A 26,011-nucleotide genomic window follows, 5' to 3' on the forward strand; every position below is an offset into this window, starting at 1 on the left:
AAATTTCAGTTTCTCGGTGGATTCTGTATCTTGGGACTGTGGTCTTCACAAGTGTATCCTAGCCCCACCCTGCTCCCTTCAGGGGACACAGGAAGGCCAGAGGGGCTGGAGTGGGAGCAATGCCATTCCTTCAGCTGAGATCAGGCGTTGGTAAGATCTCTTCCCCTGGAGAGCAGGCCTCTGCTCTGGAGATTTCCCTGGGTGCCTTTTGCTACAGTTACTCTGCCTTCCCTCTGCCAGAACTACTGAAGGGAGTGTTCTTGGCTCCGTGGTATGTTAATTGGGTAGAGTTGCTGGAGGTAAAACTCAGCAAAGGGAGGAGGTCCCGCTAGGCTTATAGCCCTCAGGACTTTCTCACCCTGCTCTGAGTCCACACTCAACCTGAAGTCACTCATCGAAATTGCCAGTTAGGCGTCCCTACCTTTCTACAAGTTCATGGCCCCAGTGGCTCCTTTCCCAAGGAAGCACTCTCCGCTGTGACTCTCCCAACTTCAGGGGGATGGTCTACCTTGCAATCCGTTTTCTGATGGGCAAAGAAATCTCTTAATTTTCAGTTTCACCAGGTATTTCTTGTGAGCACAGGACTGAAGACTTGAAAGCTTTTTTACATGTTGAAGCTAAAACGGCACATGTGGCAATGGCCTTGTTCTCTATAATGCAAGTCCCACGGGCTGGTTCTTCAGCGTCACAGAACCAGGCAGCTCAGCTCTCAAATGCGGCTCACATCTCAGCACATCACATCTACCTGTTCAATCTAACTCCCCCTTCGGTAATTAAATACACTTTCTTCATGGGTCATTATGATGTGATTTATGACATGTGTGTAATTGTCAGAATTACTGTGGGTAATTAAAATGTAAAGTGAATGCTGCCAGAGGCTTCAGTCACTCTCGGTGCCCTCATTAAAAATCAGGAGCTGACCAAATTATAAATCGACTGGTTTGTACAAGTTCCTGGCAAAACCTAATTATGAAACTTATCCTTATTCTATCAGAACCCACTCCATTAGTCATGCAAATTCTGAAATGATGAAGTTATTTCATGTGATGCAATTGTGGAATTAATAATAGAGAGGTGAGTAGCAGTAATTAAACATTACTATGAAACTTTATTATGTCAGATCAGTTTAGGTCACAGTGCATCTCTTCCTGACCCACATCCAACACAACACTCTCTCTCTCTCTCTCTCTCTCTCTCACACACACACACACACACACACACACACCCCTTTAAGGTAGTTTAATGAATGGTTTTAGTGGATTTATGGTAATTTTTGTAATGAGAGCTAAAACAAGGAGAGGAAGGATCTGTAAACTCTAAATGAGGTATTACGGTGGAATTGGTCACAGAAAGACACTGGTTATTATTATCAGGGGAATTCTTTCTCTCCAGAAAATGCAAAGCACAAGGACAAGTCAGTTACTATGAGGATGTTTCCAGCTATGGCTTAAATTTCAAATGAGATTTAGATGATCATATCTCACCTTTTGCCTAAATTTGCAGATAGAGAACTTAGCGTAGAGAAATCACAAGGCTTCTAGTACATAAGAGATCCAGGCTCCGAGCTTAAGCCATGCTGCTCTTTGTATAGAAGGCCCCAGACTAAGGGGAACATGGTGAGCATCAGAGTTTTCTCCATGTGGGAGCGGGTGAGAGAACATCAAGGCAGGTCCGTGACAAGTTGCCAGAGTGCAAAAAAGGCAATTTACTGGCTGTTTAACTTAGGAAAGCATCGTGGTTTCATCTGAGACAGCGAGAAACTATATACAGAAACACAGATAGAGGGTGCTTATTCAAAAGCAGTTAAGGCTTTTGATGACTGCCCTGGCTGGTGTGGCTGAGTGGATTGAGTGTGAGCCTGGGAACCAAAGGGTTGCTGGTTCTAACTCCAGTCCGGGCATGTGCCTGGATTGCAGGCCAGGTCCCCAGTAGGGGGCGTGCAAGAGGCAACAGATGGATGTTTCTTTCACACATTGATGTTTCTGTCTCTCTTCCTTCCCCTCTCTCTAAAAATAAATAAATAAGTAAATAAATAAATCAGCACATCTCTGCAGAAGCAAAATTAAATAACATTTAAAGATACGAAAGGGAAAAATAGACGAGAGAGAGGGGAGGAAGAAAGTAAAAAGGGGAACTGCGTGCTTTATAGAGCAAGTTAACATTTAAGAGTTACCGATTTGTGTTCAGTTAGACTGTGTAGGCTCAGCACGGCCAGTTTGGTCTGGTTAGGGATGGGGCTCATGTGGATGCTCCTTTGTGAGGGGCAATGGTGAAAAGAGAGAGGGAGAGGGGGAGAACGGGCACTTCTCACGGGAACGCGGAGATTCAACCCTGCGTCACACTGACCGCCTTTACCAACTTATCCGCCACCGGAAATTTATCCTGTGGCCCTCTCCCCCCAGGTTAAGGACAGAAAACTTCCCGTGCTGCAAGAGCGCGATCTCAAGTGAAGGACAGGAAAGCGGTGAAGTTTGCCTAAACTGAGGCAGCGCTCCTCAGCCCTGCCTCAGCCCAGGTGTGACTGGTGCGGGTCAGCATTTACACTGTGCATCCAGATGGTATCTTCATGCAAATGAGACAAACGAAAACCCATGTAAACAATCCTTGGGAAGATGACGAAGAAGAAGAGACGGGGCCAGGAGAGTCAGAGGTGCAGTCTGGGAGAATGGGTACTGTCTGGGGAGGGCTGCTAACGCTCTGATGATCAGTCTACAAATCGCTCCCAGTAAGGTGACAATTTGAAGGGACGGTGGAGGGAGGGCTAGACATTAGGGGACCTGGGGACGAGGAGATGAGTAAGAGAAAGTGATAAACTCAAGAAAATGCAAGAGAGAAGGCCAGAGACTGGGTAGATCATGGTGATAAGGGTCTAAAGGGTAATGGAAAAAAATACCTGCCTTTGACCAACGTGAAAGCAAATAACCTTTAAAGTGTGTGTGTGTGTGTGTGTGTGTGTGTGTGTGTGTGTCTGCCTGTCTGTCTGTCTATTCTATGATTTGACATTTTGCAGCAATAGCAAGAGATAAGCAGAAAAGAATATTCTTATCCACAAGTTATAAGGATGCATAATTAAGGAACTTGCTCAAAAAGTCAGAAGACAGTAAGCATTGGGTGATGGTCACCAAGTTTCTGGGTCTATTATGTGTTCCTCTAAAATGTTCTGGTACTTTATGGAATGCACGGAATGGATGTAGTGGTGGGTAGATTAGGTAAGCGAGGAAAATTCACACATACATCCCTCTGCCCCCATCCTCTTTAAAAGCTGATTGGCTTTTTCATGGGTCAGTTTCCTGTCATCTTCCGATAGTGGCAGAACCTTAGGGAGGACTCTAGGAGGGGCTGGTGGGACAATTAAGCAGCTGCTGGGTCCCATCAGAGGAGGTGAGAATAGCTAGACTCCTAAAGGCACACCTGGCTTCAGACAGCACAGGCTTTGTAGACCTCTGTTCTTGCCTCTTTCAAGGGACCCCCCAAACTCCATGGGCTCCTTTTATTCCTTTTATGTTGATTCGAAACAATTCAGATTGCACAGAACCCTTTGTGCACTCCCACGGGATGCTCACACATTTGTCATTCACTCAAAGAATATTAAATTCTTTCAATATGTCTTGTTGTTCTACTGTTTTGTAGGTTTTATTTAATGTCCCAGCTTTTTTAGTAAGACAGAATGACACATTTACCTCCAAATGTGGAAGTGTCTCAGCAAGAGGAACTCTGAGAAAATGCATTTGAAAACGGCATTTGTTGGCTCTCTGGAGCCAAATACAGCTACCTCAGCTCTTGCTTGAAACCCAAACAGGGTGAATGCCAGTCAGGGATTCCGACCAGCTGGTGGAATTGGCCCAAACAATCTGACAAAAGGGATCCCTTTTCCTCAACAGCAGCTTCTCCACCTCTTTCTCTCTCCTTTTTTTGCTTGAGAACACACAGTTTTGCACTTGTCCTTCATACAAATAACTGGAGGGTGGGAATTATTCAGAAGGCTCATGTTCGACACCCCATCTGTTCATTCCTGACAGCAATATATAATGTAAGGCTATAAAAACTTGAAAAATAATGCAACATAAAAAGGGATTGACTCAGCTCCAAGAGGCCATAAATGGTAACAAATACCACAGGATGATTTATTTCACGCTGTAATCTTTACAGTAAGTCATCTTTCAGACATTTCCTTGTGACAGGTTTTAATAATATTAATGCCCAGAGCAATCCAAATTATCGCCAATAGATGTATTTATCAAGCTGCCAATCCGAGTAAATGAAATTCTATAAGCAATAATGTAACATGTTTAAAGGAAGCTAATAAAACAAGTCAGCAGAGAAATATTACTTCAAAGTATTCTCTCCCCTAATCCAGCCCTGGATGTTATACAGCTAAAATGCAAATCTTTCCATACTTGATTTATTGCTCCAGAAATACCAATGACCTTTTCACAAGCTTCTGTATATTCACTAGCACACATTCATAAAGCCTGCAGTGCATCCTACCAGCATCGCTGAACACTGGGGTGCTTAGCGTTTATTGTTATGTCTGTCTTGCTCTCATGCAGGTACTTGATTGGCAGCTGCAGTAAATAACATCTAAGTTTCCAAGCCTTATTAAAATGTTCCAAATACCTAAGCCATAAACTAATCTTTACAGTGCCCACTCTAGGCAGGTCTTCAAGGATACCTAAGGCAGTGACTTCAGGAAAGGCCTAATGGTTTCCCAGTTGCCAGGTAGATTTCATGTGAGGGAGGGAAAGCCAACCTGTATTTTCCTTCCATCAGGTTTGCTTTGCTTTGTACTAACTATTTGTTACTCGTGCAGATCACAGTATGCCAGCTGTTAAAGCATTTGGCATTTCAAACATAGCACAGTATCTGCCTCCTGCAGGAAGCCTTCCTTATTAATTTCACTAATTTTCTGATCTCTAGCACCATACCTGACCCATCCCTCAAAGCAACTTTGTAATTAATGAATCCATGAGAGTACAATACACATCAAAGGCATTCACCAAATCTTAGTTGGAAATAGGCAGTGCATTGATATATGCGATCCATTCCACGATTAACTGATGCCTCACTTTTTTTTCTTGCATGTCACATACATCCTCTGTGAAGATACATTTACTATTTAATGGCACCACAAGGGTCTGCTATACCACTGTGTCCTCTGTAGGGTCATTGTATATGTGTGTGTGTGTGTGTGTGTGTGTGTGTATATACACACACACATATACATATATATCTCCTCTAACTGATATGTTTAAATGTACTTATATATTATTATTATGGTTCTTATGTTCATTTGAAGTACAACCTTTGGGGTATCTATCAGGCCCATTATGTACACTTTAAAAAAAAGATTTAATTTAGTTATCTTCAGAGGGGAAGGGAAGGAGAGAGGGAGAGAAATATCAATGTATGGTTGTCCCTCATGCGTCCCCTGCTGGGAACTGGCCTGCAACCCAGGCATGTGCCCTGACTGGGAATTGTGCCACAATCCCTTGGTTTGCAGGCCCGCGCTCAATCCACTGAGATACACCAGCCAGGGCTTTGTGCACCTTTTTACTTCTTCGAGAACTGTCTCAGCTCCCACATAATAGCCGAGTTTACACCACTTCTGGGATATGATTGGACAAGTCAGGGAACCTGACTGAGTGGACACAATCAGACACTCTCCTCCTGAAATGGGAAACTGGATGCTGGGCACCTCGGCACCTAGTTTGTAGAACTGGAGCTGGGGTGTGGCTTTTGGGCAGGAGTTAGCCAAATTCCGTGAGCAGCATTATGGAAAGCCTTTGTGCAGAGGATGAAGCCAAGGGGGCAGCTCCCGGGACCCATGGCACACAGGTTTCCACCTCCTGGCTCCAGTCTCGCCAGAAGATATATATCACCTTCTCCTTTACATACTTTCTGTTCTGTGATTTATTATTTGAAAATTCTCGTCTTTATTTTAGAAGGATTTATGCTACTTGCAAGTAATTGAATATTTGTTAAAATGTATATAGTTTGTTGATAAATCAGCTTTCTAAGAGACAATATGAGAGACATATTTTTGTTTGAAAGGAGTCAATTCCTTATCATGAGGTGTTGGACTATTTTTGGATGTTAGCCAAATACCTTTGTGTCTTAGTAATCCAGAGTTTTTTGAGTTGAGTTGCGGAGCACCCTTGGAACAGAGGAAGAATTTACTAGACAAAGATGAAAAGGAAAGCACATTTTAGGTATGTGCACAGGCTCAAGGAAGAGAAGCACAGTGCGTATTTGGGGGAGTGAGAATACAGTAGTGTTGCTTGGGTTCAGAGGACTTTTTTAAGAGACGGGCCACATGATCAAGGGCAATGTTAAGAATTTTTTATTTATTCCTAAGGGCACTGAAAAACCATGGAAGGGAATTGTCAAATTTTCTTTTTCGATAGATCATCCTAAGTGTAATACAGGAATAGATAAGAGGGGGTAAGAGGAGATGTGGGGAGACCAGATCAAAAGCCATTTCAACAGTGGCTGGAGAGAAGGTGGAGGCTGGGTTGGGATTAGAATTAGCGATGGAAAGGGTAGAGAGACTCAAGCTGTTTTTACAGGTGAAAGAGAAAACACGAGAACTGATGTAATTTAGCAGAGAAGTCTGTCTCAGCTTCCTCACTGGGTTCTTCTACCCCCGACCCAGACTGCTTGCCCAGGTGTTAGCCGTTGGCCAATCTCACTAGGTTCACTGTTTTGCTTTTGTTTTTTTCCAGCCTTAGAGTGTGTTTCTGAGTGCACTTAATAGAAGCAGAAATCAGGTACTTGGGAAAAGTTTTATAATTTTCTTCCCTAATTTGGTATAATAAAATTGTTCCAGAATCCGGTCACTTTTTCTACTTCTCCATTTCTTCTCATTGGCAACTTCAAAACCTCATCAGATATCTAGCCCTCTGCACTGTGTTTCTCGGTGTGAAACAAGGCAGCCAGCAGGGGACATTAGATCAGGGGTCAGGGTACAGTTTGGAGGAGCCTCCTGGTTCCCTGAAGTTCTTAGTTGTGAGCATTCCTATGGACACACACCGCACTCCTGGGAACTGCTGTGATACCTTCTCTACCCTTCTGTTAGTTCTTGGCTTAGGAAAATACACCTGGAAAAACACTGTGACAAGACCCAGTGGCCGAAATGGTAAAATGAAGGGAAGCAGAGAAGCAAGAGAAGGAGCAGGAGAGCCTGGAGTGGCTCTGTACATCTGGAGGCAGAGAAGAGAATCTCTGGTGAAATGATGTTTCCCCTCAGAACAACTTACTCTTATTCCTCCTCCCTCCAGGAAAAAGGAGCCCAGGTGGAGGGGTGGGCTTTGAAAGACCCTCTAAAAGGAGGAATATAATCAGGAATTTTAGAGATAATCTGCTTATATGGATTGTAAAAACATTTCTCCTGCGTTCTTCCTGGTCCCCAATATCCCTTAAGATTTAGAGTTACTTGACATAGACCCTGACTTTGAAAAACAGAGAATATAAACTCACCCAGAGTGGCTTCTACCTGTTTTATACTTTAATGTGTTCATTCTTTCCCTAAAAATTAGCTGCTAAAAAACAACAGGTAGAATCCACATAGAGAGGTCGGAGCCTTTTGCACTGGGTTCATTGATGATCCCCACCCCTGGCCCCCCTCAGAGCTTGTTCCTGGGGGAGCTTAAGGGGTGCAGATGAAAACCCGTTCGTTTGGCCACAGTGTGGTTTCGAAGAACTGTTCCTGGAAGGCTGAGCTCACAGGCCAAGTACCACACTGACCTGGCCCTACAGACCCCTCCCTTTTATCTTCCCCTTCCCCCTCCCCCCCAGCCATCACTAAATCTCTCAAAACTGGTTCCCAAGACTGATCCACAAAAGGGTTTTTCAAAGGAATAAAACAGAATTTAAGGGAGAAAAAAAAGAAAACATATTACCCACAGTCCCGAAGGCTGAATACTATGCTGTGGGCAAAAGCTGAAACCAGGAATCTTTAGAAAGGTCCAGCGACATTCGGATTTACTTAACAGGGCAAAAATCAGGCACCGGGGTTGGCTGACCATATAAGCCAACAGAATATTTCAGCTGAAGCAAATCTAACTGATCAGTATGAAAATGTTTTTTCATGCAATATTATTGTAAGAACTAGGAATATTAATGTGCTCTTTACTTGTAATAAAATGGGAATATAAAGGTACTAATCATCAGGATAATGTCAGCAAATAAGTAAAATCTGCGAACCTTTGTAGGCTGGAAGACCTTTTGCATTATTCTCAATTACTAAGCCACACCCATAGATCAAGATGCTACTTTGAACCCAAGTCTGTGAGTTTGCCACTTTCCACCTCTGGCTTTTGTAGGTCTTCCTGTAAATACGCAAATCTGTAGTGTATGTGTGTAAAGGGTGTGTAAAGTAAATAATATATATATATATATATATATATATATATATATATATATATTCACAGATACATGTGATTTACTTTATTAATTCTTACATAGCAACACCAGAATTGTCCCCTAAGGAGTCATTTATCCATAATATACATACTAGTGATTTTTTAAAAAAAAATATGTCTTAAAATTTCTTTCATGATCTGAACTGAACATTTTGGGAGAAGTGTGAGACTGAACATGGCAGCTTCTCTCATGCTTATAAATTGCTTTACGATGTTTTTTTTTTAAAAACTGGCTCTGCCCCACTGTTGCCTTAAATGCGGCTGAGATGTAATAATACCTGCATTTCATTATGAGGGAACCAGACAGCAGAGGGGCAGCAACTGGTCTGGCTTAAAACTGGATTCGGGATTCGAATCCTGGCCTCCGGAAGAGGGGAGGAGCCTCGCCTGACAAGAGGGGGGGGGCACTGCGCAGAGAAAGGCCAGCCCACTCCGCCCCACTGACTGGGGTCTGCAAACCAGGCACCTGCGCTCTCCTGCCGGGGGCACAGCTGGGCTTCTAGTCTGGCCCTGGGAGCAGAGGAAACGCCGCATTTTTTTTAAAAAAAAGGAAAAGGGTTATTTCTTGTCATTACAGAGGGGTTCTCCATAGAATTATACACAATAGCCTACTTGATGAGAGTGTAAAACAGGATAATGTTTAAAAAAATACTTAACTTCCACGTGTTTTAAGGAATATGACTATTGCTTAAAGAGAGACAGCCTTGTAAATAAAAACAAATGTTGACAACTAGACTTCTCCCTGGGCTTTGGGGAGAGCAGAGCCGGTTTGCAGGGAGCAGTTATTTAGTTTACTTTTTAGCGCTATCTGTGGCAATATTTCAAAGTGAAATAAATGAAGTATCTTTTGCTTTTCATTTGGCAGCAGCAAAGATCTCTGGGAAAATAAATAAATAAATAAATAAATAAATAAATAAATAAATAAATAAATATAAAATCCCCACAGTATAATCCCAGGGTATGAAAACTCACTTCTCTTAAATGCCTCCCTCTGGCATAATTGACTTTTCATGTGCATTTTAATAATGATATTTCAGCAGGTTGCAAGAGAAATTTTTTCTTCCGTTGTTGTTGTAAATTACGGTTTGGAAAAAAAGTGTTATAAATCTAATTGCATTTTCACTTATATTAACAAGTCAGCACAATCTTCCAGCATGTTTACCAAGCAATTCCAATATTTACAGCTGACCTAATTGGTTGTGGGGTAGAAGCAATGAGCGATGTGTTATTGTCCTGATAGCTGTGTATGTGCTGGAGACTAGCAGCTGCTACGGTGTAAAGCTACCCAGCAACCCTGAAGTTCCATCTCCCTTAAGTTGGCCTTCATCAACCAGCTGTAGAACCTTGCACAGGACAGAGGGAGGGGAAGGGAAGTGGGTTCTGGAGTAGGAAGGAAAGGAGTAGGTTAAAGGTGCCTTTTCTTAATCTTCTCCTGGCAAGAAAGATTTTCCCAATTATTTGGGGATAGTTACAGACTCAGAAGCAAACTTGTTCTTGACAAGTTTGAGGGAAAATTATAGACGACTGCACGAAAACCATTAATACGTTGAGTAAACATCCCTGACATGTGATGTTGAGTTCAGGATGCTTTTGGTTCTGTTTTTGACTTTCACTATCAAAGCCAGCACAGTCTTTGGGAGCCAAGAATGGCTCTACCATAGGCTGGAAATTCTTACATTCTCATATCCTTAGAGAAAGGGCTAACAAAAAGCAATCATTCCTGCCAGCAAAAGAGCCTATTGCCTCATGGAGGGACAGACACTGGGCCCACCTCTCACATTACTAAAGGTGAGTCCTGCTGTGGCCTGGCCTCATATTTTAACTAAAATTACATTTCTCTGTACGTCATCTCTCCTACTCATACTGTTGGTTTAATACACAAATGCAGAATGTTTACAAAATTTTAGCATAAAGCTACTTCGTGGTGAGTTTCCAGATCACGAGTTCAATCGCTTTGTGGGCAATCCTGTCTCCTGCATCGTGAAAATGGCTAACATTTATTGAGAGCTTACTCTCTGCTAGGAACTCGGCTGAGAGTCTCACCCTTAATCTTCTCATTGAACCCATGGCATTGGTGCCACTTGTTTTATAGATGAGAAACCTGAGCCAAGAATAATCAGAGACTTGCTCATGATTAAGCAGCGTGGGATTCAAAGAGCTGAGATCTGACCTTTGACAGCCCACTCTGGAGCCCCCAACCGGAGTCATAGAACGGGGTGGCCCCCTCCTTGATTACTCCTGCGGCAGTCTAAAAGCAAACATGCCATAGCATGCAACAGGCTTTGGAGTAGGATATTGGATGTGCCCAGGAGGCCATTGCTGGCTGTTGCCTAAAACCATACTCCCGGTCTGGATGATGCCTGCAATCCCCCAGTTCAAGCTTTGTTCCTTAGCTGAAGTCCTGATCCCTGGTAAGAGAAAAGCTACCCTTGGATGGGTTAATATTTGAAACTTCTGTTTTTGAAAGTGATGGTTCAGATAGATGTCGATGGAAGCAGTAAGTAGGTAGGGACTGCAGGTCCCCGAGAAGGGTGACGGTGGGGTGTCAGACAGAGGGCAAAAAATAAGAACAAAGAGTCCATGGCAAGTGCTAACTTCACTTTTTTTTGTAGAAACTATGTAAGTCATGTCCTTGTCCTTGAACAGAGTTTTTCTTAAAAAAGAGTGACTAAGCTTCCCATAATTTTCACCTTGTCTTGTCGAGCTGGTCTTTTATATATGACCCTAAACAGACAAGGTCTCAACCTGGCCTTTTAGGAGATTACAAATAAGAATAAACATGCAAAAACTAATTATTTAATGCAAATAAATATATGCAGTAAATGATCGGCTGTCACACTGCAATTTTTATCCCCCTGTGATGAGGGCTGTCTCCTAACCCTACCACCCAGCCGAACCAATGGGAATTTCCAAACCTCAAGTCCTAGGAGAATTTGACTTCATGTTTCCTAATACCTGTCCACAGAATCACAACGAGGCTTCAGAAAGGCCTTTGTCTCTCCTTTATTACAGCCTCCTAAGCTAGTCAAACAGACAGGGTGAGTAGGACAAAAGCAAGGGAGGGATATGCTGAATTTTCTAGGCTATTACTCTGACACTTTTCTGATGCCTGAAGCTTTTTATTGCCTTCTATTTTCAAGTAATAATAAAATATTGTTTTAAATCTAAAATCATTTATTCAATGCACACTTGATAAATGATTCATATATATATATATGTATATATATATATATATATATATATATACACATATATGGTGTTTTGCTAGGGCTGTACCACATCGCTTCTCAAAAATCCAGTTTCTGCCTAGGTAGGTACAAGACAAGAACTAGGAGAGAGGTATTTAGAGGGTCTGAAGGAAAGTACCTACTCCTTCCTTTGAAATTCTTATTCTTCCATTCTGCCAGTCTCTGCCACTCTAACTCTTTTATCTGTCTTTGGGACTCAGGCTCATTGTGCTTAAAAAAATATCATTTCTGTATGTCTATCTCTATCCCTTTCCCCGTATCTATACCTGTAAATGTAAGTAGATACATACTGTATTATTGTTTTCTTTGGCCTTTGTACTGCAGCGTGATAACATGCTTATTCAACTTCATACCAATGGTATGCTTTTGATATCTTAGCTATGGACTATATTTTACTCAAATAAGAAAGTGTATGCTTATTGAGAGGAAACGTCATTTTAAAAACTTAATATGAAAGAAGGGAAAGAAAAAGTATCTGCTCAGGTCTCATGGGATCGGTCTCTGTAGAAAACTCTGACAGGGTGTACATGAATGGAGAAGAATTGTGCATGATAATTTATAGCCAATATTCTGTCCCCAGAAGGACCTGGAAGCTGGTCCTCAGCAGGAGCTCAGACATCACTGAGGCTAAGAGATGATGTTTCTCTTGCCGGGATCATCTGCTGCCGATGTTTAATAAGATGCGCAGAACTGAGAGTCAAGATGGAAATAGGGTCCTGTTTCATTTCCTAAGTGAACAGTGTCGTGTGTATCCACATGTGTTCGGTGTGAGGGGGCACAGTACCTAAAAGTGAGAGGTCACAGGGACAGATATATCAGGAGTTCTGCCCGGGCATAAATTACACAGGGCTGGAAGTGGGCGTGCCTGAGAGAAACAACCCATTTCTCCCAGGCGGGTGGATTTCTCTGTGCCTTTAGGGACAGTATACCTCTTATGCTAACAGGCTTCTGGCCTATAAGAGAATATCCTAGCAGTCCTTCTGAATGGACTCTAATTTTCTCTGAAACTGCAGACTTCCATGGGATTGGTTGGGCTAGAAGACACTGGGAAGTAGCCAAAAATGAAGGTGGAATTGCCATAAAAACAAGTGTTCTGGAGGGGAAAGGGCAAGGTCTAGGTGGATTTGGATGTGGCCCAGTGAAGGAGCAGATGGGAGGCACTGCTTTATAGATCTTCTCTGAAAACCTATTGATACGCCCCATTAAACTGACAGTCCGTAAGTAGTGGGTAGTAGATAGTGACATTGTGTAAGGTCTTAAACATCAAACCCTCTCCTCTGAACATGCAAAAAAGTGGCTGCAAAGCATGGAAATCTAAGAGCCAGGGAAATGCTGAAGAGGGGTATATGGGGACAGAACGACAACAGCATGAACCATTTCTCACTTGCTCAGCTTTTATTGTGTAGTAGGCTCTACATAAAAATGTAATCTGTTTTATCTCATGCAATCCTTATAACACTTCAATTGTTTGGGTTCTAATATTATTTCTGTTTTGCAGAAGTAGAAAGTTGCAGTTTCTGAACTGACCAGAAAAGCCACTGGTGGCCTGAAGATCGCATCTTTAAAAGCATCAAGCCCATTGTCAGCAAAACTATAAATAGTACTATGCTGATTTTGGTGTGTGAATGTAATACTGTTAACGCATCAAAAATGGATCACAAATAGCACATATCATGCATTAGGCATTTTCCCCCAGTAATGTCTATTTGTCTCGACTGAGCCATCAAGTCCACTTCATCACTCACTGTTGTTACCCAGGACTTACGTTTGCCTACTTGCTGGCTGGAGTTACCTTTGCCCTTTAAAAAACAAGAACAAAAAAGCAAAACAAAAAGCCACCCTATTCTACAGTACATGGTGGGAATTAGATTTGTCATTGATCCTATTAACACTGTACTTAAATCAACAGAGCTAACCAACTCCATTGCTGAAGTGCCACAGAAATTTGCCCACAAATAGTACTTACCTATCGAAGGGTAGGTATACCACTGCCTAATCACACTATGACCTTGATTAGTGTTTTTTTACCCTCTAGTTAATGTAAACATATCTTGCTGTTAAAGGTATAAGTGAATTAAGTATAAACTTTAGAGATGATCTGGGTGGTAACTATCACTCTCTCACCTTAGTTAGAGGTTGTTAAAGCATATTCAGGGAGCACCCAGCTAGCTATAAGGCTAATGGGCTCAGTCTGTGGATGCACTCAGTTGTGTGGGTCAATTCCCCTGTTAGATGCCTGCTTTGGACCATGTCCTTATTTATCATAGACAATGGGGGAATGAAACGCAATGAGAAAAATTTCAATCAGTTAAATTATTTTGTTTGGGTCTTTTTTTGGCTGTGCCCAAGAATAGCGGGAACAGCCAGTGAAACTGAATGGCTAAAATTCCACTTGAGGATTTTCTGTGGCTTTGATTATCCATGAATTGCCCACCCGCTGTCACCACAGAGAAGACAAGACAAAGAATAAATGGGAGTATCAACACGGCTGAGCACTTCATGTGTTCTCACACATCTAGCCTTTACATGACCCGAACAATTTTCCAATTCAACAACTTTTGTAACAACTTTGCATTAATGTAGATGTAATGTTCACACACATATATATACATGTGTGAACATATGTATATAGAACACATGCATAATATCAATAGCAAAGAATGTATTCCTAAGACATTTGAGATGTTATTTCTCACAGAACTCCACCATGACTTCTCACTTCTTGTCAGGCCAGCCAGTGTATGGAAGTGTCCGTGTTTGCCCCATGCCTTGCTCCACGTCATATCCTTCAGAGGAGTTGAGGTTCCCACTCTCTTCCACCTCCCCAAATCCCACCTCCCAGAGAAAACTTTCGGGAACAATCTGTCCAGCTGACCTCGGCCTCTTCCTCCTTTGACCCGCTGCTGGAATCATCAAGGCAGCATTGGCCCGAATGCTGCCTTGTTTGGCTTCTGCCTGACTTTACATGAATTCACCTGTTTCACCTAACTGGATTGCCTGAGAGTTGAAACATGATTTCTATGTCTCCAAACACATCAAGCACAGTGCCTACCAAGCACATATTCAATAAATAACTTTTACCAACCATTTTCAATGAAAAAAATTTTATCTGCAAATCCCAATGCCAGCCTGTAGCTGTTTTGTTGCCATTAAGAGTGAGGCAAAATATGAATTCACAAAATTCATAGCACCTTTCTTCAAAGCAGTTCTTAACCCTTTCTTGCATGGTATCTCAGTTCCATGAAATCCTGGAATGAAAAGCAAGGAAGGGTAGAAACTAAAATTCCTAGGACTTTTTACATTCTTCTCAGCACACACATGAAACGGTGGTATCTTTGCTGGCTCAGGCAGTTAACACCTGCCTCCCCTGTAGAAGAGGTACAGTCAAACCTCCATTAAGGCAACACCTCGGTCCAGATCCTTACACCAAAGCACGAGTGTTTGGGTGTTAAAAGAAAGGGGCGAATTACAGCAAAAACAAGATCAATGATTCATTTCAATATTCACATCTTTGGGAGGCCCTTCACTTATACATTCATTCCAATTTTGTACACCTTCTTAAACATACTAATTGATAATTGCATTACAAGGAATATTGAATGAGCACTTACTCTCAGCTAGGAATCAAGTGCTTTAACTACTTAATCTCACCACAAAAAAGACATATAAAGCATTCATTATGATTATACTCATTGAAGACACCAAAACTGAGATACCTAGAAGTTAAGGAACTTGCCTCAAATCATGAAGTTTACAGCCGATAATCTGAACTTACTTTATGCAATGCCAGAGCATAATGACTATGCTTTGCTGATAATACCATATTTAACAGGACACAATCACATTTCTCAGCCATTAAAGATTTTCTTGATGTAGGATAGTTACTAGACTGCAATGTTGCCAACATATTACATTCATAATGGAGTTCAGGGCAATGGGACTTTTAGATCAACCCTCTATTTAAAATTCCTAGACAGGTCAGATCACCCTCCCCTCCCAACCCCGAATTCTAGTTCATCAGAGTTGTAAAGTATCAGAGCTGTACGGAAAGGGGTGGGGGTTCCTTACCCTACTTTGCAGATTCCAAAAAAAGTCAGTCTCATCACTGATTTATGGAAAATGTGGAATATATTAATAATAAAAAAGCCACTTGGGAATAATTGAAATTTCATCTCAACTCACATTTCTGGAGTGCCTGAAAGTGATCTGAAAAACTGGATACATAACCTTCGGTTATGGTGGGCATAGATTATTTCAAGGGTGTTGGGAGAGGTATATTTGCTTAGCTTAATGATATTGGGAGAAGTAGGAGTGAAGTCATGTTGGTGAGAAACAGTTCCATTGGTCAGTATAAGAGCTGATAAAGCAAATATTCTGATTTAAGAGAAATTTTTATTGCCCATGACTCTTAGAAAACCATAGGGGACCAGAGTTCTCTGAGGCTCTTACTTGGTAGCACAGCTGGTGTTGGAAATCATACTTGGCTGTTCCCCTGGAAAAGAATCCCTCCGTGCTGTCCCAGGAGATCCCTTCACGCTGCTGGTCTTTACCACTATTGTTGTCCCTGCAAGAACATAGTGAGCTTAGACAGCTGGCATAATATCTATCCATAAGGAGTTTTGAATCATTCCTATTGGCTATGACATTTCTAGGTCCTTAGCTGGGTAGAAGCTGGGGATCCTTAGCTACAGACCAGTTGTTAGAGGACAAATGATAAAAGAGTATTTAATTTCCTTCTATAGAATTGATAGTGGGTGAAAAACAATTGTGAGGATTTCAATACCACGGAGTATGCTCACAAAGAGGACCTATTGCGTTGCTGCTGTCTTCTTCTAATCCATCACTCCTCCCATCTCAGCCAAGAGCACTCCGACCAGGGGGCCTTCCTGCAATAGGCAGGGTCTACAGCTGCTACATGACTCGAAGAAAAAACACTGTGAGTGTCCTTTTCCCTCCTGCAGATAGCATTCAGGTTAGAATTCATTCTACTTGGATATTGCCTCCTACTTCATTTTCCCTACACAGCTTCTTCTGTTATTAATTCTCCAGATTTTCATAAAGTTCAAAATCTGGAAATAATGCAGAAGCGAATAATTTTTTCTTCAGAAAAGTGGGGATAATACTGGGACTTCAAAGGGCGATTGTGAGGAAAAATGAAGAAGAATTGAAATTTAATAATTGCATAAGCAACATGGAGCTGCAGTGGGATGGAAAGAGCTGACGCTCGAGCCCACTCGTCGGGATGGTGTCCCCACACGTTGGTCACACGATCATGACATTCTTAGGCCAGAACCCACATTGGACCTAGGAATCCTTCCCACACACTCGGATAGGAAGACTTTATTGGTCAATTGGCGCTTGGTATTATGATAAAAAATGACGTTCTAAAGCTTGCTTTTGAGTTAAATGCTTCTCTTTCACTCGTCAAGAACACTACGTTACCTGCTTGCCTGAACTTGATCAGAAATGGGAAGACTGTCTGAGGAGAAGTTATCAAGGTGAGGGACAAAGTCAGAGAGTAGCCATCATTGCTGTTCCTCTCCCTTTGCCCGCCCAAGGAGAGAAAAGAGACATGGCCTTTGCCTCCCGTGTTAGTTTAAGAACCACTTCCACACCGAGACCACTCAGAATGGGAAGTTCGTGCAGAACAAGGCTTCAGACCCACTTGTCACCAGGCTTTGGATCCTGGCAGACGGAAAAAGCCACACAAAAAAATCTTGGCATCCTCTTCTTTTGTTGTAATCCTTTCTGAACCATTCTAATCCATAGAAAATATCGAGTCAAAACAGACTTCTGGAACAAGAGGGACATCCTTTGGGTATGTGATTTGTCGGCTTAAATCATCAGTAATTGCGTCATGCAGGTGTGCTAAGAGCCAGCTTTGGCATGAGACTGGTCCCTACCTGTAATCCTCAGAAGCCTCTACTTACAGATGGAGGCTTGGTGGGGCCTTTCAGATTGACTGATGTTTCCTTATCTCGAGGTTACCTTTGGCCCTGGGCAAACAACCCGGGAAGGGAATGTCTGAAGAAAACTCTGAGTGAGAACTAGTGTGTTACCAACTGTCAGTCTTTAAAGGCCAGTGGCTTAGGACAGTGATAGGAGCTGAACGACGGAATGTAAAAAGCGACATGCTCAAACTGGCTTAGGAACAATAGAACTTTCGGGAAGTCTCTGCTTTCTCAAAGCCTAACTCTCCAGCCAAAAACAGTTGCCAGGTACTAAAAAAAGGGTGTGAAATTTTTGCTAAAGCTTTGAATCTTACCTTGTGTCATTCTTTATAAAATCTCTTCTGAAAGCACATTCATGATCTGTACAATTTTGAAAGCTTCCATAATTATTGAAGTACATGCATGGGTGCAGGGGGTGGAAAGAACGGCCTGTGTGAGGACTGGCCAAGTGACTGGCTGTGTGTTGGCAGCTAAAGGTAAGAGATGGACTGGCACATGAGACCTCCTTTGGACCCTTACAGCGATGAATTCTGTAGTCCTAACGGCCTTCGAGAAAAAAGTCTAAAGTGTTCTATCAGAGAGCAGACAGGGCAGTTAAGAACGAGCCTCAATCTATTGTTGCCCTTGTCTCCAGTTTCTACGCTGATTCGCTCATTTGAAAAAAAAACAAAAAACAAAAACAAGGAGATAAAGTCACCTCTCTCAAAGGCAGTAGATAAGTAACTGAAGTTTCTTTGATTTCATTTTGAGACAATTTGATAATTTTCTTTATTTATATTTTTACCTATCGGTTCCTTACAGTGTACACATAATTACTTTTTTGTATTTTAGGCAAGAAAATCATGGAACGGATTTTGCCTAACACTCTAGCTAGACTGATGGTGTCTTCCCACAGCTTACTATGACTTCCCCATGGATATTCTAAAATAAGTTTTTTTTTTTAAGATTTTATTTATTTATCTTTAGAGGGGAAGGGAAGGAGAGAAGGAGAGAAACATCAATGTATGGTTGCCTTTCGTGCGTCCCCTGCTGGGAACTGGCCTGCAGGGAACCTGCCTGCAACCCTGGCATGTGCCCTGACTGGGAATCGAACCGCGATTGTCTGGTTCGCAGGCCCGTGCTCAATCCACTTAAAGTAAGTTTTTGAAGAAAGCATTAGACATTAAAAAAGCATGGCACCTAAGACCTGGGGATGACTGTGAAAAAGTGGAAGTCCTATATACAGCCAACATTATCATTACCTTTCTCTCTTCCTCAAGTAGTGATTTCCTTGAAAGCTACATGTAAATGTTTTTTTCTCCCTGGCATACATGATAAGATCACATATGAAGACAGGCCTCATACATGATTTCCAAATGGATAGCGAAAATTCTACTCCTATCTCCCTCAAGAAATCTTAGCCTATGTTCAAATGAGTGAAAATAATTTCTATATTATTTGGATAATTCTGAATCTTTTTAATCTCCTAAATAGCTAATTTGTTGCAGGTATTTGTAAAATTTTATATTTACCAATCACTGTCACACACCTAAAGAGTGATGTCACATATCCTGGGTGAGAACCGCTGCTTTTAAGAACCGCAGCACCAGCAAGTCTGTCACCAGGGTGACAGGTCAAGCCACTGCCTTAGTCTTGCAAATATAAGGGTAACATTCATCATCTATTTATTTCTTTATTGATATATCCATTTGGGATAAGAACTTGACTTCAGGAACATCATTATCGATCCAGGGAAGCCAGCTAGAAAGCTGCTGTAATCATTGGAATGAGAAATAAGGGGGCCATGGCTGCAGTGGAGACGAACGATAAGGACCAAAGAATATGAAGCCCCAGAGTCAACTGTAGGACTAGAAAGAAGGAATATAGGAATTCAAGATACTTCTGTATGTTCTTTGTGGACTCATTACCAAATCGAGTTTCTTTTTGTTGGAATTCGGTGGGCATGTGACGATGACCGTGCTTTAGAGGAGTCACACAGAAGCACCTCTACTCTCTCTCCTACCCCAGGCCATTGGCACAGGAGGCGAGCTCTGATGACTTCGGAGGGGCTGAGGTAAGCCATCCTGGGGAGAGGAGCTGGTGGAGTCGTTAGGGTGGTTATCCTTCCACCTTCTGGGTTTGGAACTCTCCTCCCTAAGGAACACTGGCTGGGACCACTCCTGTCTCAGAGGGGGCAGTTAGTCTTGGATGTTTATGAAAAAAGAGACCCAGGGACAAACCGGCTAATTCAAGTTTGGGCCACCTATTCAAACTATTTCTCTTTTCACATCCTGTCTCCAATTTCATTTCCATAATTTCCCTTTCAGGTGTGACTCTATTACAAAAATGAGCATTCTAAGGAGACCTCTGAAAGTTCTCAGGGGTTCAGATTGGAGTGTTTGGCCACAACTTTCCCGGGGGCCATTCTTACATTGCCCACTCCCTCCACTCCGGCACATGCGAGGGTTCTGTGTTCTCTTCCTTGCCCTGGTTGCGGACCCCTTCTCGAAGAGCTGCCTTCAGCACTCAAGGTGTCAGTGGTGAAGTAGCAGGCAGTGTACCCTGCAGGTGGCACTAGGAAAGTTCCTGCCCAACAACTTATCTAACTTACATCACCCAGAAAAGCAGGAAGCCAATGACCTCTCTTGCTCTGAAGGCTAGGCCTATTATCCTTCATGCTAATGAGTGGGGTAGAATCAGTATAGTCTACCAGAACTCCTCTGCCAATTTTTAGTTCATCTGTACTACATTGATTAGAAAAAATAATAATTTTATTTTACGTTCCCATAGGTAAGATGATAATTAACATATATGTAGTATTTACCATTTTCCAAGCATTGGTCTTAATATTTTTTTATATTAATATACTCAGAATGCATGCTGCCTTTATATACTAATATTCCCATTTAATTCTCTGAGATATGTGATATTATCAACATTTTACAGGAATGTGAAACCCAGGGAGACCTTAAATAAGGTGCCCTTAGCCACTCAGCTGAGTGGCCAGTGCCAGATCCCTGTTTGGACCACTGCACCCGGCTGCCTCCCTCAGACTGCAGACAATGAACTTCAGTGGAGAACCTCTGGTGTGGCTCTAGTTTAGAAAAATGAAAGTAATCGAAGGGAGAGGGATTATGAATCCTAGACTACCACAGCATTTTCACCCTTTGTCATCTCACGGTACACATAAACTAATTACTAAAATTCTGCAGCACATCACGAGATGTATTTCTTTCTCATCTGACAAAAGCAGGTACAATTTTAATTCATCTGCACTGGGTGGCCATTGTATTGGCTGTTGTCATTCTTTTTTATTTGAAAATCGGGAAAAAGAGGTCTGTGCCCCTAACTAAATAGTCAGGAATTTCATGTTTTAAAAATTCTTGCTGTACACCAATTGAAAATCGCTGGACTATCAGAATGAAAAAGGGCCATAGAGGTGATGAGAACTTCCAAGTTTGGAAATGATACCAAGACCCCAAAAGAGAACATGTTTTCCTTAAACCACAGCCAATGATATTATAGCTGTGATCAGAATTCGTTTTCTGAATTCTCGTTTGGTATGGTAGGAGGAAGAAATTGGTGAAACTGGGAAAACTTTATTAGCTCAACCAAGTGATACTTATTCGAAGGGAATAGACTAGGGATATCCTTCATCTAGCTATGAAACATGAAATATTCAACCTGAAATTGGTACTAATCCAAAGTCAGTACAGTATCTATTTTGACACCCATTGGTAAGTTTCTAAGTCCTTTTTTGAAAGTTAATTCTCTGGGAGAATTTCCAGATATTATTATGACTTTTAAGTATATAAGGCCAAGCAGTCAGCTTCTATAATGATGTCCTCGGAACATTTTGGCTTGAACTAACTCCACATTCAAATTCACACTAGAGTCTGAGCCATAACCACCAGATCAGTGAGACTTTCATGGAACTCTGCTGCCATCACCTGGCAGACTGAAGTAAAGCACAGCTGACTCGCTCATCGCGTGGTATTTCAGTCTCCATGCCAGATTAATCGAGTTCTCCTGAGTCCCATGGGCTAGGCTTGGCAGGAGTGGTGACTGAGGGTCCATAAGAAGCAGAAAGAAGAAATGATTCTATTATGAGAATAAATAAGGTCCTGGCTGGTGTAGCTCAGTGGATTGAGCATGGGCCTGTGAAGCAAAGGGTTGCCGGTTCAATTCCCAGTCACGGCACATGCCTGGGTTGCAAGCCAGCTCCCCAGGAGGGGACACATGAGAGGCAACCACACATTGATGTTTCTCTCCCACTCTTTCTGCTTCCCTTCCCCTCTGTCTAAAAATAAATAAATAAAATATTTTTAAAAAAAGAATAAGGAAATTCTGAGGAATGTGCTAACTACATCGAAGCTCAAACATTAGATCTGAAAGTCTTCCTTTAATACTATAAAATACATGTCATAGAAGTGGGTAAAATTTAGTAAATATACAAATATAAAGGCAGAGCCTCTCTCTTTAAATAAAAATGTTCTATCTTTATATGACAGCAACTTCCTGCTTTAAAATACTTATAGTAAACCACACTTAAAAGTCAACGAAATAGAGGGATAATGACACATTTTCATAAAACTATTTTGCAAAATTACTGACAGCTGTCTGAGTACATGGGTGTGTATAATATATGTGCAAAAGTTTTATTTGAATGCTGTGTTTGTAGGGATGTGTCTACCGCAGAAAACTGTGCTAAGTTTTTATAAGGGCATGAAGGCATGTACAGTGAGATGATACTTTTTACATATTTTTCCTTCTTATTCACACCTTCTTTAGTGGGATATTTTCCGTATTTGGTCAGCTCCATCTATTCCCTCAAAAAAGATTCATATTATTACAGAAACCAAAAAGAGTCAATGTTTAACTGCTGAAGCCACAGCAGGTCTTAAAGCCCATTTAATTAATCATATTCTTCAGAATAAAGCATTTTGGGAAATTACAAAGCAACAGTTTTTCTTCTTTTTGGCATAAAAATATATTTATTTTCTCCCAGTCCTGGAAGCTGGAAGTTCAAGGTCAGAGTACTGGTGAGATTGATATCATCTGAGGCCTGTCTTTTGGGCGTGTATATGGCCACCTTAGGAATGGATTTTTGTTTGCTTTTCTATACCCCAAACTGTCTTATATTCTCAAGGGGAAATTGAGAAATTCAGAAAAAACAAAGACAGGGTTAAGACAGAACCTTCAATCTTGCATGCAGAATGGCAGCATGAGAAGCCCCATGGACCTGCTCCCCAGTGAGTCTCCTTTAGAACTCCTTCAATTGGCCTGTGGTCAAGTTGAACTACATAATTAGGAAGGTTGCTCTCAGCTCTAAAAGACTGGTACTCAGGTCTTGCATGCCCAGTGGGGAAACATCTGCCACTTCTTGGCCAAGTTCAAATGGGCATTGTCCTTTAAGGGAAGATCTCCTCTTTCCTTGGCCACGCCCCCAGAAGCTGCAGTGAGGACAGCCAGATATAAAGCGCAGTTACCTGTGAAGGGTCGATGGCTCTTGCTTTTGCAGCTACATTTTCCAATTAGCTCAGGAGAGGGCACATCACTGTGACAGGTGGCACAGTAAAAGGCGGCTCTGGACAATGAAAGCAAATCAAGAATGACTTATGTGAGGCTTCACACTAAGGAAGCATGGCGCTGACTCAGTCTGCCTGCCATTAAGTTGTGTGTGCACTAGGACTCTCTCCCCATAAAGCAATAAAGAAAATTACCTTTTGACAGTCTTTGCAGATTCAGCAATGAAGAAACCTAATGTGTTCTTATGCATCTTAACCTGCGCAGGTGGATTTAATACTGGACCACTACAGACAGAAAATAAAAATACAATAATTTCCCCTTCAATTTCTGTGCCAGCAGTTGGTGTTTCGTCCTGTCATTACAAATGGGTTCTCTAAATTGCAGAGTTAATAGGACTGAGTGCCCTTTTACTGCTGGACATGGTAGGAAGTGTGAATTTGACTGTGTTTGATACTCTGATTGCCGCTAAATATGCTGAGGGAAGGCAGGCCACAGCACAACTCCTGAGCTGCGTACTCGGTGGAGCAAAGGGTAGGTTCTTCCCTAGACTGCGTCCTGCTTCTGAGATGGTCAAACCAACTCCGATGCATGACGCTTTGATGTTTGAAGGTGTCCATTGCTAGCTAGGCCAAGGCCACACAGTAGCTAGACTTACTATTGGTGCCCATATTCAGGCTACTTGACCTTTAAAATGCAATGAAGTCTAATAATCAGCTGGGTTCAAAGGTTCCTTTTATTGGCCTGTGCATTTTCTGAACCTGTATATTTCTTTTGACTTAATTTTTGCCTCCCACCTGCAAGGTTTGAGAGTAACAACCACATGAATTGTTTCCATTTCTACATTACTTGGATGTTTTGATATTTGATTTTCTTGTTGCTCGTGGGATTGAAAATGCTGTCTTGCAAATTCCATCCTTGATATTCCTTGGTGCAGTACTCTGTTACGGCTGTTCGAGTTCCCCACATTCCTCCCTACGTTTGTCAGATCTTTCATTATTTTTCAGACCTCCAGTGTGATAAGGTCTTATAACCGGATGACGCCCTGCACTGCAGTTGTGCATGATGAAAGTATTCCTTTTGTTCTTGAAAGCACACTACTTTTATATTCACATCAGAAGGGGGTTAAGTCTTTATTTTGGCAAAGCTTATTCTGCTGTGAGAGTACTCCCAAGTAACTTCCAAGTGTTAGAGGCTCACAAAAATAAAAAAGCTTGTATGGCAAAAGCTCTTCAGCCCAAGGCAAAGAGGAGGAGGATGCCAAATAGCTATGTTCGGGTAGATTATGACTGAAGACATTGGATGGCACTTTCTGAGTGCTTTCGGACTCATGTTAATGAGTGGAATGATTGTTTTAACTAAAAAAGAGAAGGAGCATGGATTTGTGCCTCCCGCTGCAAATATCACTGGTGAAAGTTCACTAGCTAGCAAGCATCCACTTAGTTATATCTTCACATCTCCTTTTCAAAAGGGACGGTTCTTTGAACTTCTATTAAACATTTAGTTTTGAAGAGACTGTCATTATTAATATCTCTGGTTACATTTGAAAAAAGAGGTGAACTTTTGAAGATCTTTCTGAACTGGCATTATTGCTTAATTCCCCTCCTCATTAATCATGGCCAGTTGCTTTACTAGAGAATGTTCACTGCTGGAACAATCTCAGAATATTATCTAACTGGGTCAGGTCCAACTATATCTCTTAGCAGGTGACAAATTATTCCCTAAGACAAATCTTTATGATTACCCAGGGGTTTTGCAAGTCTTAGAGTACATTCAAGTGCATTCACTAAAGGAGAAAATAAAAGGTGAGAAAAGAGGTGAATTTCCATCAGAAAACCCAGTCACTGAGTGCCCTGGCTTTCTCCCATTTATACGTGGCTATGACGGATTTAGTACTGCTTGGCCATCTCAGGCGCAGCCCCCAGAGCCAGCTGGAGTTCAGACTGGGAGTCATGTGAGTTTGGGGAAATTAGTTAACCTTTCTGGGCCTCAGGCCTCTCCTCTGACATGAGCTAATAATTGTGCACATCCCACAGCACTGCTGGGAAGACTCAAGAGTTAGGGTCAGCAAAGTGCCCACAGCACTGTGCATCATGAACCAGCAATCATGTAAGACATTGCTGTTATCAGTATCTGTGCCAAAATGGGATTTCATTTCTTTGATTCACCTGACTTTTTGGTGAGAAACTGAAGTTAAATCTATGATAGAACAAGTTTTCCTTTCATTGTGGGTAGGTGTGTATGGCATAGGAAACAGCACCAGGACCTGTTGGATATATAGAGACATTAGTTCCTTAATAGGTATTCCTGTTGCCAGTGGATGGTGTCCTACTAGTCATTCGAATAATGTTTATAAAAATCTGGGCCGTCAGAGTCGAAGAGGAACTTGAAAGCACTTGGCCCAATAGCTCCCAACTGCCAGTGAATAAACTATCTCGCAGAGACTTTAAAGAGTCTCAGGCTCCACCCTTGGAGATTTCGACTGTGTCAAGTTCAGAAGTGCTGGTTTCAGAATCTGTACATCTTTAAAATTTGCACATAATTCTGATGTGTAGCCCAGGTTGTTAAAGTCCAAAAAAGATGTTACACCTTGACCAAGTTGTGGGCTGGTCCAAAATCCAAATTGCTTGGTGAAGGTTTAGATTTTGAGATTTTTCTTGAGCGTGGAGGGACTGCCGAGTATATGGTAGCCAGCCAGACAACCCTTCTTGTTATTCTCTCCTTAACGGCTTGCTTCACAGTGCGCCCCACTGATTTCTTCTGCACATGTTCTACTTACACAGAACTGTTGTTCTTTCCAGCCTTTGGTATAAAATCATTCCTTTGTTGTCCACGTGCTATCACTCAAAACTATTGAATTTTGACCGTTTCCTTGCAATGGCGGTGT

The 26,011-nt window shown here is 41.9% G+C and overlaps 1 protein-coding gene across 1 annotated transcript in view; it reads right to left on the minus strand.

Annotated features, from left to right (window-relative positions):
- The window catches only part of KCNU1 (potassium calcium-activated channel subfamily U member 1), a 125,148-nt gene that overhangs the window by 52,788 nt on the left and 46,349 nt on the right, over nt 1–26,011 (minus strand). Inside the window, 3 exon segments of the mRNA XM_053660081.1 lie at nt 16,118–16,232; nt 23,088–23,185; nt 23,322–23,411. Of these exon segments, the coding sequence (XP_053516056.1) occupies nt 16,118–16,232; nt 23,088–23,185; nt 23,322–23,411 (303 nt within the window).

This window comes from Artibeus jamaicensis, unplaced genomic scaffold, assembly GCF_021234435.1.
Source record: "Artibeus jamaicensis isolate MK-2021 breed Jamaican fruit bat unplaced genomic scaffold, CSHL_Jam_final scaffold_833, whole genome shotgun sequence".
Taxonomy (NCBI): domain Eukaryota; kingdom Metazoa; phylum Chordata; class Mammalia; order Chiroptera; family Phyllostomidae; genus Artibeus; species Artibeus jamaicensis.